We start from the raw sequence: 18962 nt of genomic DNA, 5'->3' as shown, positions 1-18962 counted from the left end.
TATTTACAATAGCCAAGATGTGGAACCAACCCAAGTGCCCAGCAACTGATGATTGGATAAAAAAGATATGGTATATATACACAATGGAATACTACTCAGCCATAAAAAAGGACAAAATCGTCCCATTCGCATCAACATGGATAGACCTTGAGGGTATTATGTTAAGCGAAAAAAGCCAGACAGAGAAAGACGAACTCTATATGACTCCACTCATAGGTGGAAGTTAACATATAGATAAGGAGAAGTGATCGGTGGTTACCAGGAAAAAGGGGGGGGCGGGGGGAGGGCACAAAGGGTGAAGTGGTGTACCCACAACATGACTAACAATAATGTACAACTGAAATCTCACAAGGTTGTAATCTATCATAATCTTAATTAAAAAAAAAAGGAAAAAAAAAACCTAAAAGAAAAAAATTTCACTACACTGAGTTCCTGTGCATCACCTGAAAGACATTTTCCATGAGTTACCTTTTGTTTTAGGTAATAATCCTACTCCTGACTTTTAGGGCTAGGATTACTACCCTACCTTGACACGAGACATCAAGACCATGTTGCCACATACATCAAGTTAATAGAAATGTTTATGACTCAAAGATATTTCCTAAGGAGAGTAGGGCAAGGGAAACCTGGTTCCGGTGACAAGTTCAAAAGGACAATGTATTGGCCTTTTAAGGTGTATAGAGAGAGAGGCTTTAGGTCTTAAAGGTCTGAGCCTCCCATCTGCAGACACAAAAAGCAAGGGGGCACGTGACAACCTTCATAACTTGTTTACCATTGTGGGCCTGACGGGGTGCGCAGGTGTCTACAGCTGATTCAGAGTCCAATATCGAAAACAAGGTCGGTGTCTTTATTAGTGTTCACTCCTGAGGTTAGTTGACTGAGTGATGCCACTATTTAAATAAATCTCATTTGAATGTTAATTTTTAAAAAGCCATGTGAAAACCACAGCAACATATTATATTTAAGATGCCAAAGCCTGAAAAAAAACATTTGAATCTAGTTGTCCAAAAGCGTTGGAGAGATCCAGGAAAGTGTGTCAGAATGGTTCTGGAATTCTGTTCAAATATTTAAGTAATATTATTGTATATTTTAACTTATGTCATTTGTTGTGTCATTGGTGGCACCTTGCCAAAGTAGCCTACCCATACACAACAAGCAGCCCTTTCAGAGGAACAGAACTCTCCCTGGCTGGTCAACAAATAGTCCCCAGCCAACTAATCATCAGGTCCCCTGGCTGCCAGGGAGTTTTCTTTCATGGAAAACATCTCAAACATTAGCTGACTGCTTCATGTATTTTGTAGCTGCGAAATAGTGAGGCAAGATATTCCCAGAGTTCTTTATGCCATAGTGGGCAACCTTGGATAAGGAGTTGTTGCTACTGGTGGGACCACACAGCTAGATCATTGTCAATGGCCACGGGATCTGTAAAAATGTACAGATGTGTTTGATTCTTGGCCAGAAATTTTCTATTGCTAGCATGACTTCTGTTTGACTAATTGATCTGATGCTTGGGTCCATTTTTTGATCATGGGTGACCTGTTTGATCTAGGGACAGAAGGCAGCATCTCTGCAGTGGACTCCATCAGGTGTGGTGGTGCATGCTGTCAATAAAGTATATGAAGACCCTGATCACCCATGTGCTCCTAGGTGGCTGTCCAAGTGGCCAATGTGTCTAAAAAGAAATGGCCTCCTCCAGAATGGATTACATCAGAGAAGAGGGAAACACACTTCCTAGTGTTCGTGAGATATTTCAGAGGCACCATTTTTGGCCCTATGCTGTAAGTACCCAACTCTTCAATGAAGAGGTCTTTGACTAGCAAGACTGAGGGGTCCTGCGTTCATGGCCTAAGGCAAAATGGGAAGCTGGTTGTGGAGGATAATCCACTCAGGCCCTGGGAGGACCTCCATTTTCGCAAGGACTCTGTCAGTTACTAGCAGTGGCTTTTCTAATTGTGTGCTGTACCCACTGAAGAGAAGAGTTTCCGGTACAAGAATGCCTTGGGCAATTTATGTCAACCACGGGAGGTTTAGAGACTCTTGGATGCAAGATGGGAGGCTACTAAAGCCTCTATGATAAAGGAGTGAGGGGAGGGGGACACTGATGGTATTGAGTGTTTTTACAAAAAATTCTAGAGCCCTTTGTTTCCCAATTCAATGTAAGTCAATTTTGAAATGTTGTGTAAATAAGCAAGCAAACAGATCTGACAAATATGGGATGTTTGTGGTTGCTGTGGCTGACAGAACGTCCCCACGACATAGTTTCTAACACTTGCTTCTGTCACTCTTTTAACACACAGCCCCCTGGTATTGCCTCAGAGAAATTTTGCAGAGCAGGACATGAATGGATTTCTAAAGACATTTCCAAGTAAGCAGGCATGGAGTAGGCTTGAGTTGGGCAATGAACAGCTGGAAATGGTCTATGGATGGCAGTGAAAAGAACATGCTGATGCACATGAATGAGGATGACAAATAAAAAAGGCAAGTAATAGGATATATTGGAGTATATGAGGAAGCCATTTTGTGTAAACCTAATTCAGCCTGACCTTGTCTTTCCAAAAGGGCCTGACCGAGGCCGTTGAGCATGCCTTGTATATCTGCTTTAGATATTCCCTATGGCAAGAACAAAGGCCCTTGAGATAAAGGTGCAACTTCTCTCCCCCTCCCAACGTTGGCATCTCCTTAAAGATTAAGCATCTTTCTTTAGGCTGGAAGCCGATTGCAGCGCTCATCTGTGACCGCCCAGCCCGAGGCAACACACCTGCCACCCTGCGGCGTTCACTGAGACAGCAGACCTATCTGCTGTTTCCATCAATTGCTGTGCTGACAGAGCAGCCTCGTGACTATTGTAAAAGGGACATTTCAATCATATGTGAAACATACTCTTTGAGGGTATATAACCACTCTGTGTAACCCCACTTCTTTGGAGTGCTCTGTTCCTTTGTGGAAAGACTCTCCCGGGTCATAATCCTAAGATTTAAGCTCAGAATAAACTCACCCAAATTTTCATTTATAGATTGGTTATGGATTATTTTCGTCAACAAGGATATCCCCGGGCAGATCCTGCTTGGGATACACTTTCAAGTTTTAGAGCCACAGTACTTCCAAGGAACCTGATTTAAACTCAAAGACATATTCTGGGAGCTTCTCACTAAGGTCATAGTATGTGTTTGAGATGAGGGCAGGTGCAGCTCTAGAGCATGATTTTTAAATTAAGACAGGGTTGTAAGAAAGGACTGTAGAGGACTGAGTCCTTCTTCCCCAGTCCTCCAATTCTTCCTATGAAGGATCCCCCAGTGGTGGAAAGAAGAGTTGAACACATAAAAATCAATGTTCAGGAGAACTTAACATTCTCCTAGCATCTGAAAGCAAGCAATTATGTTATGTGGTTTCTAATTATTACACACATGGAATATATAACATATATAAATATATAGAAAATATTTTTAATGTACTCATGAGTTTTCATGAATGTGTAGTAATATTGCCATGAAGACATGGAAAATATATTATCCCAAAAGAACACTCTTTGGTGCCCATGCAAACAAAACCCCTCCAGTACATAAGTTAACACCAAGAAAAGTGGAAAAGATTGAACTCCTTTGCTCCTTTAAACTCCACAGTTGTTAATGTTGTTTCCCACTCTTCCACATGTGCTGGACATCTAAGCATATGGAAGAGAAATGTGAACAGCAATATGGACTATGGGGTTTTGTCCATCACTGAAACAAAAGACATCCAGCCACTCTTATGATGAAAAGATGTTGAAAATTTCCCATTTTGCTTTTTATACTCAATTACGGTATTACTCCAAATGATACCCTCTCTCTCTGCAGCTCACCTCAATTGTTCTTAGATGATTGTCTTTGAACTTTCATAGCTGTTTTTGGGGTTTCCACTGGGAGATCACAGTGGACTAGATATTAGTGGATAGATATTACTGTACTCACAGAATACACTCAGGATGAGCTGCAACAGTGCAGATGAATGTACCTGATTTTCTGAATAGAAGAAACCCGGTTCAATGGAATAAGGTGCATATTCTGTAAAGCAGCAAAAGGAAAATGCCAGACTATAACAATTAAAATATTTAAATGTAAATGAAAATCCTCTCCTATCATATTAAACACAAAAACACCCCACAAATATCTGTGGCCTAAATCAATAGTAAGTCTCAAGTCCCAGCTAACAATAATAATGACATCCTTACTCACCCCTACCCTCATCGAAAAGATATGTATATACACCTCAGCCTCCCTATTAGCTCATATTGTATTTTACTTTTCTTCTAAGACCTTATTTCCATCTTACAAACCAAAGCTTTACCATTTGTTAATCACCTCTTTTCCTGCAAACATATAAGCACAATGATTGTAAGAACTGGTTTGTTTCATGCCACTATATCCACATCCTACTGTGCCTTCCTTGTGCTAAATTGGGTACACTGACTCTATAGCGCATGGCAGGTGAGGGATGTTGAAACATTAGCATCAAGAGCACAGTCTCTGAGAAAGAAAGGCTTGATTGGCACAGCGGTCCTGTCTCTCTCTCTTGCTAGGTTTGCATTGTCTCACAATTTACCTAAACTCACAGGCCTCAGTTGAGTCATAAAGAAGATATTAAAAATATTACATACTAAGAAGTGAATTTATATTTTTAACACAGGTACTTTAGAGTAAAGAGTGTCTAAAACACCTTAGGAAATATATCAGTGATTTGATAAGGAGGAAAGGAAAAAGCTGTTCTAGAGGACTGGGAGCTGGATGCCTTCACTGCAAGGCTGTCTTATCCTGTTGATGAGAAAAATGTCACGCACCTCATTCCTCTAAGGCAAATGGTAACCATAATGGACCAAGACATTTATCAGGGACCTTTGTAACTCTATCTCTAAAAACGGAAAAAGATAAAATTCCAAGTCAAAAAATGACCAATATTCCCCTCTTCTTACTAAAATGACTGACTGTAGCTTCTTAGAAATTAAGCTTAACTCCATTAAATTGTTACTGCCTTCTGGAAAAAAAATGATTATGATTACCAGTGACAGAATAAAGTTTACCTCCACACAGCATTCAATACAGAAAAATGTCTTGCTTCCTTGAATAGCAATCAAATCATCTAACACAAGTTAATATCCTAAAAGAATTACTTCTGAACCCCCTGTTACTGATATACCTCAGTCCTCTAAGGTTTGTGGTCATTCTTATTAGAATGCATTACACCTCTCTCATTGGCTACAGGGGTGATCCTGTGGGCCACTGGCAAAGGACTGAGAAAACCATGATTTAAGTTTTTGATATTGAGAATGAATGAGAATTGTTTCATGAGAAAAATTATAACTGTAAATGGATAAAAAATAAAATTTGCCTGAGGAAAAAAATAACTGAATTTTATGCATATGATGAGCCTGACTCATAATGTAAAATGATTAAATAAAGAAAACTGCAAATTTTATCTGAAAATCCATAATTATAATGGAATATTTTAATATATCCTCTGAGAAAATAAAAAACAATAATATTTGTTAGCATATGAGGGCTTATAAGACGCTTGATAAACTATTTCTATGAAACAACTACAGAAATTTCACAAAAAAATGCATGTACTTTTAAACACATACAATCAAACATAATTAAAAATATTTTGAGGAATCATGTTCATCTATAAGTAACAGTTAGTCTTCCTGACAGGGGGAAGGTAATTCTCACACGGAAGAACCAGGTCAAGGCAGCCGCTGCAGAATGCAGCAGAGAAACAAACTCCCATGTCCTTCTTTTTGAATACGCCACTGTGGATGTCACGATGAATGAGCAAAACATATTGGCTAACAGCAGTAACAGCGGAAGTTGTTTCCTATATACCCCAGACCTTACATGGATATAATCTAGAAAAGATGGGAACCAGAGGATACTCCCAGTCACGCAAGTGTGAATTAGTTTCCTGGTGGACACAAGAGGCCTTACAGAAAAACCCAAACTCTGATGGATTGTTGAGGTGGAACTTGTGAAGACATCAGCGGAAACCTACATCTCAAATAAACTGGAAATCAAACAGTTGGTGGTGGTTTTGAGGATACTCTTGACTGGAAGGGCAAAGAATCCAGGAAATTGGCTGGAAGATGGTGTCCTGGAAGCTCCTATGTATCTGCCTCTCTTCCTTGATGGTGGCTCCAAAATGTCACTAATGTCTTCTTCTCTTCTGCCTTCCAAATCTCATGCAAGTGAGGCTACTGGTTAATTCTAACTGGGAAGTACAAAACTGATGGATTCTGGAAAATGTGGTTCCTAACATTACTCACAGGAAGGATATCTCCAACTCTAGCTTTTTTTTCCTGTCACAGGTCTCTCTTATTAATCAGTCTGTTCACCAAAACCAGTCAGAAGGACAATGAGCAAAGGCCTAAATGTGAATAATTCACATGAAACTATATTCTTTGATAATCTTGTCATAAATAAAAATTTATTCCAACTGTTTAAAAGCATGAAAAATGATAAAAGTTTTCTATATCCTCCACTGCAAAAAAAGGAGCTTTTTCAATTAAAAAAAGAAGCACAATATATATAATTGAGTAGGGATATCCTGGAACTGCCACACAAGGCCATGAGGAAAATCCCAACAAATAAAACTGTCATTTTTCAATGGCCCCTTAACAAAAAAAAAAAATAAAACACTACAAAAAATAAACCTAATTGCATATGAGAAATACATGTCAATTCATGCTTGGATCCAAGAGGCTTCAAGAAGAAAAAATATTATTAACAGATTTAAGGAAAAATCACCATCTATTAATCTTATGTACTACTTGTAGAATTATCTCACTTCAATATTCATTTCTAGAAGTAATTAGTAGAAATCCACAGTCCAGTCGTGTACCTTAAGAAAGAGGCTTAAACACTATATATTTACAACTTTGATAACAACTCTTTCACAATGAAAAGTTTTCTGGAACATTATGCATGCATTAATTCCCATCAAGCTATCTCAAGCTGTCTCATGTTATTTACATTTATTTCTTTTTGGTGGGAGTTGTCACATTTTAGGAAGTGGGCCAATTGAAGACCTTCCCATGCTGAAGTGTTCTCTAGTGTGTCCTTTCATGCCTTTGGAAAGTACCGGGATCACAGAAGGCCTTCCCGCATTCCGCACATTTATATGGTTTCTCTCCAGTGTGCGTTCTCAAGTGTCTTTGAAAGTTTGTGTGACAAATGAAGGCTTTCCTGCGTTGCTTACATTCATAGGGTTTCTCTCCTGTGTGAGTCCTTTCGTGCATCTGTAAGGAGGTATAATATCTGCAGGCTCTCCCATATTCCTTACATTCATAGGGTTTCTTCTCAGTATGAGTTTTTTCACGTCTTTGAAGAGAACTGGGACAACTGAACGCTTTACTGCATTTTGCACATTCATACGGTTTCTCTCCAGTGTGGGTTCTTTCATGTACTTGAAGTGAACTAGAACAATTGAAGTGTTTCTCACATTCTTTACATTTATAAGGAGCATCTCCAGTGTGCATTCTCATGTGTCTTCGTAGGGTTTTGAGCCACGTAAAGGCTTTCCCACATTCCTGACACTTATAGGTTTTCTCTCCATTGTGATTTCTTTCATGTTTTTCTAAAATGTAGAGATAAACAGAGGCTTTCCCACATATCTTACATTTCTATGGTTTCTCTCCATATTTTTTTACTCAGATGGTTTGTGTTCATTGTGACACCTTATTGCCTATTAAGGGATGAATGATGCATGAAGACTTTTCCACACGCACTGCATTCATGTGGTTTCACTCTAGGAGTTTTCTTGTTCAAAACGAGATTTAGAGTAAGGCTGAAGTTTTCTCCACAATCACTACCCTCTTCACTTTCACAGAGTCTCTACCTTATGGCTTCTGTGAAAAACAAAAATCACATTATTAATGATTTTATATTTATTATGATTTATAGAAATAGTGTAGGTTTTTCTGCCTCTCTGAGTTGTTTGAAATTCAATATACTGAATGCACTGCAGGAGGACTTCAGCTTGCTATTATTTAAACAGTGAAATTCATATAGTCGTATAGGGTTATTAATACTGTTTCCAAGCAAACTCTTTTGCAAACGCTAAACAACTATGTCACAATTCAGAAAGGATTTTTAGTGAAAAATTTCTAGGAATAAATAAACTTCAAGTAGGGATTATTTGTTTTGTTTGCTTCTTTAAAAAACTTTATAACATACTAAGATTCTCACCTGAGACACTGCTTTCCATAGCGAGTGTGACCCACCTTAGTTTTCTCCCCTGGTTTCTGTACAGATCTTTGGTGTCATGATCTTTCCTAAAATGCAGATCAAGAAAAATGATTCCAAAGTATTAGAAATTATAAAAAAATTGATTCTAGGTCCATGATGAGCTGTGACCATGCCTAGTTTATTTACCAACATCCCCCTTTCCACATTCCAAATATTGGAGCAACATTGATGGGCAAGAAACACTTGTTCTCTCATTGACTAAATGAAGGAATGTCCTCATCCTTACCAATTGAGGCCAGATTCCTGAAGGTTTCCTGCATCACATCTCTGTAGAGTTTCTTCTGTAAAGGATCCAGTAAAGCCCACTCCTCCAGGGTGAAGGTCACAGACACAAACTCAATGACCACCGAGTCCTAAAACATCCCAAATATGTGTACAGTAAGGTGCATGAGACTGACAGCACGAGACATCCATATGCCCATTGTAGGAAGTTTATGTACGATTCCAAACATTTGTTTATGTATTTATGTATAATCTCCAAACATTTATTCTATGACTTGATCATCAGAAACTTACTCTGTACAAACTTCCTCATCAATTTAACAGCATCATAAACGCATAGAAATTACTTACACACTTTTACTGTGATCACGTTACATCTTATTTCTCTCTAATGGCAGGGTACAGATCATGTTGGGAAATGACAGAAATGCTATACAAATGACACAAATATAATTTTAAGACTGATGATTCCTTATGAGAAAAATTCCTTCATCTTATTACCCACCAGTTAGAGCACTCCAGGAAGCAGAGGGTGAAATCTGCATGAGCTTTCAATGAGTAAAATCATAGTGAAGAACTGGAAGCTATTTTGTCTCATCCCATCACCAAGCATGAGAGTCCAGGAGGCCTGTAAAAATCAAACTTTTAACAAAGCCAGTTGGTCACATTGTCCTAAAGTACTCCAGGCCATTATGAGTAATGAGATGCAGCTGGTTGAATGTAAATATTCTTGTGGGGGAAGCACTGCTTTTAATGTATGTAATATTTATCAGACTCACTTCTCCCTTTCTCCATCCAATTTGATGGAGCTCAAAAGTTACTTGGAACTTAGAGTTCAGACATGAGGAAGAAGGCATGACAACTTACACCACAAAATCCCTCACTCCTGTGCCTCAGGGCTGCTTCCAGCCAATTTTAGAACAGATAGTGAGATAATAGTGTGCCAGAAGAGCCCTTTTTGGTCAATCCCAAACGGAGTATCCTGGGCCTTGTTGCCCTTGAGGGACAGGTTAAGAGCTTCAGGTTGCAAGGGAGTTCATTGAAGTTCAAAATAGTGTGAAGTTGAATTTGCCCATGACTGTAAAACATATAAAGGATTCCACAGTGCTTCCCTCTAGTAGGACATAGAGTCTCCCTTCTCCAATTTTAAGACAAAGTGTTTCCCAAACAGCCACTCTAGATGATGCTGACAACTTCTGGTCTGGCATTTAGGGAATTTAGAAGCTGTCATTCTCTACCTCACAAGAGGAAAATGAACAAATGTGAAATGAACAACTCTTCTTAGATCCATGACAGCACTGAAGTCATAGCGCAAGCCAGAGTCTACAAATTTGGGACAAAGAAAAGAAAGAAGGCATATTTTGAAATATGCCCCAAATATTCTGTTCTTTTTATTAACTAATTAATTAATTAACTTATTTATTTATTATTTTTTAATTGCAGTAACATTGGAATATACCATTATATAGCTTTCAGATGTACATCGTAATATATTTCGAATTCTGTGTACATTAGGTCATGTTCACCACCCAAAAACTAATTATAGTCCATCCCCTCACATGTGTGCCTAATCACCCCTTTTGCCCTCCCCCACTTCCACCAGTCCAATCTCCATTGCTATGCGTTTGTTTGTCGTTGATCTCACTCATAAGTAGAAGATAAAAACAACACCAAATACTCTGTTCTCAACAAGGCCTGTACTCAAAAAAATCTATTTCCCTGAGGTCTAATGCAAAGACAAAAAAGAACAAGAGACAGAAACCAATATCCACGAACCCGTTAGGACAACCTTTTTAAACAGAAGTTTAAAATACACATTATGGAAATACCTAAAGGAAAACAGAGACAGAAAGAAACAGAAAGAATAAGTAATAACCACCAATTTCCTAAAATTAATCATAGATGGCAAAGTCTAGATCCAGAAAGCTCAGAGAACACTAAGTATAAAGACACCAAAAATGCACCCCAAGTATATCATATCCACAACAGACAAAAATCAAAACAAAGAGAACATATTGAAAGAAACCAGAGGGGAAAACACACCTTAGGCATAGAAAAACAAAGATTTGAGTTAAACTGGACTTCTTTTCAGAAACGATGCAATGAAAAACAGAGTGGAGGGAAATATTTAATGTTTTGAAATTTAAAAAAATGCTCTCCTAGACTTCTGTGTTAAGCATAATTATCCTTCAAAAAATACAGGAGAAATAAGGACTTTCTGAGACAAACTTTGAAGGAATATGTCATTAATACACCCACTTTGAATAAAACATGGTAAAATTCAGAAAGAATGTAAGTAATAAAGGGGAATATTAGAAATGGAATAAGTGCAAATATCTTTTCTCCTTATCATAATTAATATAACAGATTACAATTTGTTTAAAATAATATTAGCAACAATGTATTTGTAATGAGAAGCCTCTGGACAAGTGAAATAAATGACAACAATGTGACAAGGGACAGGGAGGGGGAAATTGGAAATAGTGTGTTAAGGAACACCTGCACAAGAGTGAAGTGGTATAGTGTTACTTGACAGTGGCTTAGTTCTAAATGTGTACTGAAAACTCAAGGGCAACCACTAAAAGAGGGTTATAAAAAATGTGTAATTGATTTGCTAAGAGAGGAGGAAAACGTCAGATAAAATGCTCAGTTAAACCCACAGAAGGTAGAAAAATGTGGAAGACAAAAAGAAACAAACAACGACGGTAACAATGGAAAACAGTAAAAAAGTTTGGTAAATATTAATCCGACTGTATCAATAACTACTTTAATCATCCATGGTCTCAATATAACTGAGAGATACAGTAATATCAGATTTTTAAAATCACATTTAATTATATATGTATAAGAAAGCCACTTTAAATATAAAGCCACAGATAGATAAAAGGTGAAGGGGTGAGAAAAACATACCATGCCAACACTAATCAAAGAAAACTGCCATAGCTATATGAATTATCGACCATGCAGATTTCAAACCAAGGAAAACCCAGAGATAAAGACGGCCATTACATAATGATAAAGGGGCCCATTCTCCAAAAAGGCATAGCCATCCTTCATTTGTACGTGCATAACATGCATAAAATCCATATGGCAAGAGCTGATAGAATGCAAGGAGAAATAAGTGAATCCATTACTATAGTTGTAGACTTCAACATCCCCTTATTGTGAACTATAAATCTTGGTAGGCAAAAAATCAGGAAGGACAGAGTTGAACTGAACAGCACCGTACAACCACTGGATTTCACTGTAATCTATGGAATGCTGCAGGCAACAACAGCAGAATACACATTCTTCTCAAGTTCACAAGGAACATTCAGCAAGACAATACATACTCTGGGACATAAAACACTCCTTAAGAAATTCAAAAGAACAGAAATCATACAAAATATGCTACTAGACCACACAGGTATTAATCTAGAAATCAGTAATAGCAAGATAGTTGGAAAAGGCCCAAATATGTGGAGATTCAAAAATAGACTTCCAAGTAATACATGGCATCAAAGAATAAGTCTCAAAGGAAATTAAAAGTTATTTTGAACTCAGTGAAAGCAAAATCGCTCAAAGAATGAAGGATTCAGCAAAAGCGGTACTTACAGGAAAATTTATGCCGTTGAACAAATACACTGGAAAAAAGAAAGATCTATAATCAACAAAGTAAGCATCTTCCTTAGGGAAAAAAAAGAAGAGCAAATTAAACCCAAAGTATGCACAATAAATGAAATTTAAAAAATTAGAAAAGAAATTAATGTAATTTTGATAAATTAATGGAGAAATTTTTTTAAAAAGCTGATTCTTTGAAAAGACTATTAAAATTGATAAACATCTAGGTCGGATAACTAAGAAAAAAGGAAATACAAAAATTACTAATATCAGAAATGAAAGGAGGGAAAATAAAAACAGAAAAGGATCTGATAAATCCAACATTCATTTATGATAATAAACTAGTAATAGAGGGGAACTTCCACTTCTCAAGAAAGAACATCTTCACAAATCCTGTGGCTAAATTCATAAGGTTTGTTCCATATGATGTTTGCCTCTGTGAAACATCTGAAAGGATTCACAACAGAAATAACTCCTGGAATTAATAAGAAAGTATAGCAAGGTTGAAGGGTATAGAAGTCAATTACTTTCCTCTAGACCCACCCAAATAGACTCAGCTGATCTTTGACAAAGGAAGAAAGGTAACTCAAATGAAAAAAAAGTCTTTTAAACAAACAGTGTTGTAAATAATGGATATCCACATACAAACACACACACACGCAAAATGAATGTAGACACAGGCCTTACATATTTCACAAAAATGAACTGAAAACACGTCATAGATCTAATGTGAAATGCAAAAGGAATAGATTCCTACAAGATAAAATAAGAAAAACTCTAGATGACCTCGGTTTTGTGATGAATTTTTAGATACAACCGCAGAGCAAGATCCAGCAAAGAAAGAAATGATAATTTCCACTACATTCAAATGAAAAACTGCTCTGAGAAAGAGTGTTAAGAGCATGAAACGACAAGTCACAGAGTAAGAGAAAACTTTTGCAAAACATGTGTCTGATAAATGACCGGTATCCAAAATATCCAAAAAACTCTTAAGACTCAACAGTAAGAAGAAAACCCAATTAAAAACGGGCAAAAGATCTGAACAAACAGTTCACCAAAGAAGATAGATAACTGGGAATGAGGCAATATGAAAACATGCTCCATATCAAATGTCATTGGAAATTTGCAAATAAAACAATAATGAGGTATCATTAAACACTTATTAAATGGGTAAATCTCAAAACACACAGAACACCAAATGTTGGTGAAGATGTGAAGCTGCAGGTAGTTCTCATTCAGTGCTGGTGGAAATGGAATTTGATAGCACTGCAATGGAAGAGAAGGACTGACTTTTCAAAACAAAATATAGTCTTACTATGTACACTAAGATCCAGCAATCACATTCCTCGGTATTTTTCCAATTGAGTTAAAACCTTATGTTCAAAGAAAACCTGTACATGAACACTTGTTGGCACTTTATTCATAATTGGCAAGAGGTAGAGTTAAACAAGATGTCCTTCAAGATGCAAATAGGGGGGCCAGCCCTATGGCATAGTGGTGGGATTTGGCATGTTCTGCTTCAGCAGCATACGTTTGTGGGTTCAGTTCCTGGGCACAAACCTACACCACTCTTCAGCCATGCTGTGGCAGTGTCCCCCACACAAAATTGAAGAAGATTGGCATAGATGTTAGCTCAGGGCTAATCTTCCTCAGCAAAAAAAAAAAAAAAAAAAAAAAAGACAATCAGTGGCATATCCATATAATGAAATACTATTCAGTGATAAAAAGGAATGAGGAATCAAGCCATGCAAACACATGGAGGAAACTAAAGCTTATATGGCTAAGTGAAAGAAGCCAATCTCACAAGGCTACACACTGTGTGATCACAAGTATATGACATTCTGGAAAAGACAAAAGTAGAAGCCAGTAAGAAGAGCTTTGGTTTTGACAGATTTGGGGACTGGAGAGAGGGATGAATCAATAGATGGAATGCATAGAAAATTCAGGGAAGTGACATTACACTATATGACACAGACATAGTGGATCCATGTCATTACATCTTTGCCAAAGCACATATATTGTGTAAAACAAAGAGTCAATGCTAATGTGCACTGTGCACTTTATTCCATCAATATTGGCTCATCTATTGTAACAAATGTACCACCATCACACGGGATGTCAAAAATAATGCGAACTGTGTGGATGCAGAGGGATTATGTGGGAACTCCTTGTATTTTCTGGTCAATTTTTCTGTTAACCTTAAACTGCTGTAAACTAAGTGGTCTATTAAAAAGATGAAGACAAACTCATTACAATTCACCCCTGATGACTGACTGATGACTGAAAGACTGAAACAGGCCATCTTTCATTTAGCTGATTTGAACTCGCAGATCTTTCTTGACTTATGATGGGCTTTTGTCTGGAGAAACCCGTGGTAAATTGAAAATATCATAAGTTGAAAATGCACTTAATACACCTAACATGGCAAAAACCATAGCTTAGCCTCATCTACCTTAGACACTTGCATTAGCCTACAGTTGGGCAAACTCATCTAATATAAAGCCCATTTTATAATAAAGAGTTAAATATCTCATGTAATTTGTTGAATACTGTACTGAAAGTGAAAAATAGAGTGACTGTAAGGGGATCACGTGGCTGCCTGGAAGCTGTGGCTCACTGCTGCTGCCCAGCATCATGAGACAGTACTGTCCTGCTTGTGACTAGCCTGGGGAAGGACTGAAATTCAAAATTCAAAGCACAATTTCTACTGAATTTGTATCATTTTTACACCATTGTTAAGTGGAAAAAGTCATAAGTAGAACCACCATAAGTTGGAGACCGTCTGAATTTCAATAAGCCAGTGTGGTGCTCTATGAGCTGAGACCTGTAAAAAAGGCGAAATTTCCACTGAAGGCCTTGTTGGAAAGTGAGGCACTGTATACTCTGAGAAGTGCCTTGGACCATCAGTCGTGTCTGGAACTCCAACGTGGATAAGGAGTGTCCTGGTGAGCGCTCGTATTGTGGACTTAGTAATGTACAGACAAGTGTTACCTCGGTTTATCTTTTGGGTATCTCTGAGTCAAGAGATTCCCAGAGTCCTTTCACCACAAAGGGACAACTTTTGGACAATAATCCAAGAGTCTGAACATATGCAGATGGGGCCAGTTATGGGCCAGTAATAAAATGACTGATTGATATTAGGTTAGCTGTGGTGACTTGCAGGTTTGTTTTTTCATCAGGGACATCCCAATTAAGGGATGAAGAGCAGCAACTCTCCACTGAGCTCCATCATGTATGAATGTGTATTGTTGTTCTTAAAGACTATGCACTCCCCAGTGCTGTGCATTCAGTTCATCCCAAGGAACTACCCACGGAACCAACGTGTCTGGGAGAGGGGAGACCTCCTCCATCACCCTAGCATGTTTCAAGGAACTGAAGTAAAAAGGTCATCCCTCCTGCAGGTGGCATAAACTAGAGGGCCAAGATTTGTTCTGTCATTACAAATAAGTGTCGGTAGCCATGCTGAGCTGGCGGGGGTCTGTTTCCAGGGCCAAAGGAACAATATACACCTTAGAAGAGGATCACAGGCTCAGCACTTATGAGAGCTGCCATTTTCAAGAGCCCGGTAGGTGGTGAGAATAACAGCTCTGATGGCATACGGTGTGAGACGTGGGGCAGTGTCTTGCAGAAGCCTATGGACAACTTAAGACCCTCCTCCAGAGCGCCTCACATCACTGCCATCAGGGTCAGAGGCCTCCTCCATGGCAACTGGTTGCTTTACAGAGTGTAAGGAACCCAGGCTTAAGTTGGGTTTGAACTAATCCCTTTGCTGTGCCAAACTCAAACTGTGGGTGTGGTCCATTATAACCCAGAGGGCCAAGATCTTTGTAGCAATAGATGCAGGTGTGGCAGCAGCAGAGTGACTTAGGGATCCTGGTGAGCCCTCTGTGATCTTGCCGTCTACTGGCTGCCTTTCCCTGTCTCTTCTCTTTCTCTCTGCAACAACTGCTCTTTGAGTGACCGTCTGATGGGCTCACCTCACTCGCAGGGTATAATCACGCTTTCACCCCCACTCCCCACCCCCACCCCCACCACACTCCCCCTGCCTGCCACTATCCCCTCTAATGTCTGGGTAAACCCAGCCTTAGTCACATCTTCACTCTACACACAGATTCCAGCCAAGACACTGACCACAGACCACTGTAATGAGCGTCCATTCTCATACTCCTGCTCCCAAAGGACAAGGAGTTACCAAAACTGCCAACTCAGAGTCCTCTATACATAGAACCCAGGCTTGGTGGGGTCAACAGGGCAGCACAGGGCAGCACAGCGCCCGGGAGGAGCTGCCCAGCAAGCAGCAGCCCACAGTGCAGGAGCCTCCAGGCTTTCTCATCAGCCTGTCCAGGTAAGAAGGCCCAGGGGAAAGGGAGGGTGAGGCTTAAGTGTTCAGAAGTCAAATATCAAATATGTGGACCCTGGACACTCATTACAAGAACAAACAGGGAAGAAAAGAGGCATTCACACTGGCTTGTTTTTACATAAAGAAACACTAACAGGAGGATGAAGCAGTGACCAAAACTGGTCATGTAGGGAGGCTGGAGTCAGGCAGAGGAGCAGGGCAGGACGTGCAGGCGGGGAGTCTACTTAAGGGAGTTTCCTCTCAGGAATCTTTTTAACCTTACCATGTTTTGTTTACTTAAAATAAGCAGAGAAATTTATATATACCGTATTTTCCTATGCTTGATCGTTATTTTTTATTAACTTATGCTTTTTAAAATTAAATTTTAACATTTATACATAGGAAAGCAAACCAAGATTTAATCCTTTAAACACTAATGGATATAAAACTGCAGACAATAAAAAATTTACAGATCCTTTTCTAACAAAAATGACAAGGAGCATGATAATTTGTCCTTCCACTATATTTCACACTGGGAATATTTTCAGGAAGGAATAGTATAACACATTAGAGATTTATAATTGAAGCCCTGCAATAAACTAGGAATTCCAAATATGCTAGCTCTCCACCCCTGGGTGTGATTTTGACTATTGCAATGGGGCAAATGTCACCTGCAGCCAACTCTCAGGTGCTAGGGCATATGCATAAGTCCAGGAAAGTCCAGAGGCTGAGGAATGTGGATTTGGTGGTCTCTATCTGATTCTTCTAGCTTGCAAATTTGTTAGGGGCCTTATCTTGTTAGGCCAGGGGCCTGTGGATGACCCTATCTCATTAGACTAGTTCCTGCCTGAGGTGTGAGCAGGCAGGACAGCTGCAGAGGGAGGCTCTCCAGGAACAACCAACTGGGCCTGCAAGGCCTTCCCTTTGCAGGTTCAAGGGGCCTTAGCTTGGGTCTCTGACTGCAGGCCTCTGCTCCCCACTGGAGATGCTCTGGAACATCACTGTTATTTTAAATCACACAAACCCAGTGTTTGAATAATCCAGTATAATCACTTAAACCCAGGCTTTCAGTGGAAAATAGGGAAGGGCTCACCACCTGATGTGCACAGAAACCAACACCGTGGCACACCAGTCTTTGAAAGAAGAAACAGCTGATTGTGCAATCAGTTGGCAAGGAGACAGAAGGACAGGCTCTCAACAATGTCTCCCTCATCCAAAGTTTGGGGTGAGTTTTAAAGAAGCAGAGGGTGCCGTCGGTATGCAGAAGCCCTGGCAGGAGGCGGTTTGATTGGCAGATCAAAACTTTCTCTTCGGCACAGGCTCCTGGCTGGTTCACCTCCCCTGAAAAATAGCTTTAATATCCTGTTGTTAAGATGGGGTTAGTGATGGGAGGTTACCAGGAAAAGCACAGTGAACAAGGGTCAAGTTGTCCTGCAGATTTAACTCACTGCCTTCTCCACTGATAAGAGTTTCTAGAGATCTAGAGTCATCCTGCCCTTCCTGGCACACAGAGGGAGGCACCCTTACAAAGGGACCTTTCTCTTAGAATGTAAATTTCCCTTACAAAAGGGTAACTTCTTCTAGGTTTTCAGAGCTTTGCCTGTGTCTGCTGCTTTTAAATCATCAGCCGCTCAAAATAGCCCAGCCAAAAATGCATAATTTGGGCTGGAAAATTATGTTCCTGGTCCTGTGGTTACATTATTTTTATGGCAAGAAGTCACACTTGAACACTTGTGGTTTGCATGTCCAAGCCCTGGAATTTCATTTCAAAAATATCCAAAAGTAAACAGGCCTCAGAAACTTACTATACACAGGGAAAGAACAAGTAGAGTACATATTCTTAACAAACAGAATGTAATACAGGAATATTATATTTTTTTCTGAAATTCACATCTTTGTTGCCTGTTTAGAACTATTTTATGTTGTCTTCCAAGCTCTATTGATTAAATATATTTACCCTTATGGAAAAACAGACAAACAAGTGAATACATTTTTTTCAGGGTCACAAATATAGGGAGGGGTAGTGCCAATGAAACAGATCACCCAGGAATGTTTCTCAACAGGAACCCCCACCCAAAGGACTTCCCAGAGGATGTCTGTGCCCAGAAAGATCCTGGGAGAGAAGCACAAGAATTTCCTGCAATGTAGTTCCAGGTGGTTATTCCCTGCTTGCTTCTCATGTAAAATATCCACAAATATAATCTTTAAAAAAGAGCCATCCATGGCCCTGGGGGATAATGATAAAGTTAAAATATTGAGTCTGTTTGAAATGCACCATGAAGGATGAATAGTTAATGATGCTGTGGATCAGGTGGGGAAGCTGGCTTTGGGAATGAGGGGAAGGATCTGAAAATTTAGAGATTATTGTCAGCCCTAAGAAGAGTCAGGATGGAGGGACAGGGTCATGGATTTGAGACAATGCTCCCCAAACATTTGGAAAACTCAGGAGAAAACGGGTACCCCCAGGGGAGAAAGGAAGGACTGAGGACCCCACAAACCACAGCACATCCCACGCATGAACCCGAGAG

General features: G+C 39.2%; 1 protein-coding gene across 1 annotated transcript; it reads right to left on the bottom strand.

The window, feature by feature from the left end:
* Positions 1 to 7075: 7075 nt before the first annotated feature.
* LOC124225639 (zinc finger protein 709-like) lies at positions 7076 to 15798 on the bottom strand. The gene is made up of 3 exons (XM_046638285.1): positions 15766 to 15798; positions 8500 to 8626; positions 7076 to 7602 (listed from the first exon to the last, which is right to left on the bottom strand). The coding sequence occupies exons 1-3, from the start codon at positions 15796 to 15798 to the stop codon at positions 7076 to 7078; spliced, it is 687 nt and encodes a 228-aa protein (XP_046494241.1).
* Between the last annotated feature and the right edge of the window lie 3164 nt (positions 15799 to 18962).

The sequence above is a fragment of the Equus quagga genome, chromosome 14 (assembly GCF_021613505.1).
Source record: "Equus quagga isolate Etosha38 chromosome 14, UCLA_HA_Equagga_1.0, whole genome shotgun sequence".
Taxonomy (NCBI): Eukaryota; Metazoa; Chordata; class Mammalia; order Perissodactyla; family Equidae; genus Equus; species Equus quagga.
The sequence above is the reverse complement of the archived record's forward strand: the minus strand, read 5'-3'. Positions and strand labels throughout refer to the sequence as shown.

Bases quoted from the DNA above. Each gene is read 5' to 3' on its own strand.
- LOC124225639 (XM_046638285.1), bottom strand. From the start codon at position 15,798: ATGGAGGAGGCCTCTGACCCTGATGGCAGTGAT. The intron at 8,627-15,765 runs GTGAGGCGCTCT...GGGATGTTTTAG, and splicing joins CTGACCCTGATGGCAGTGAT to GACTCGGTGGTCATTGAGTT. The intron at 7,603-8,499 runs GTAAGGATGAGG...TCTACATTTTAG, and splicing joins CAGGAATCTGGCCTCAATTG to AAAAACATGAAAGAAATCAC.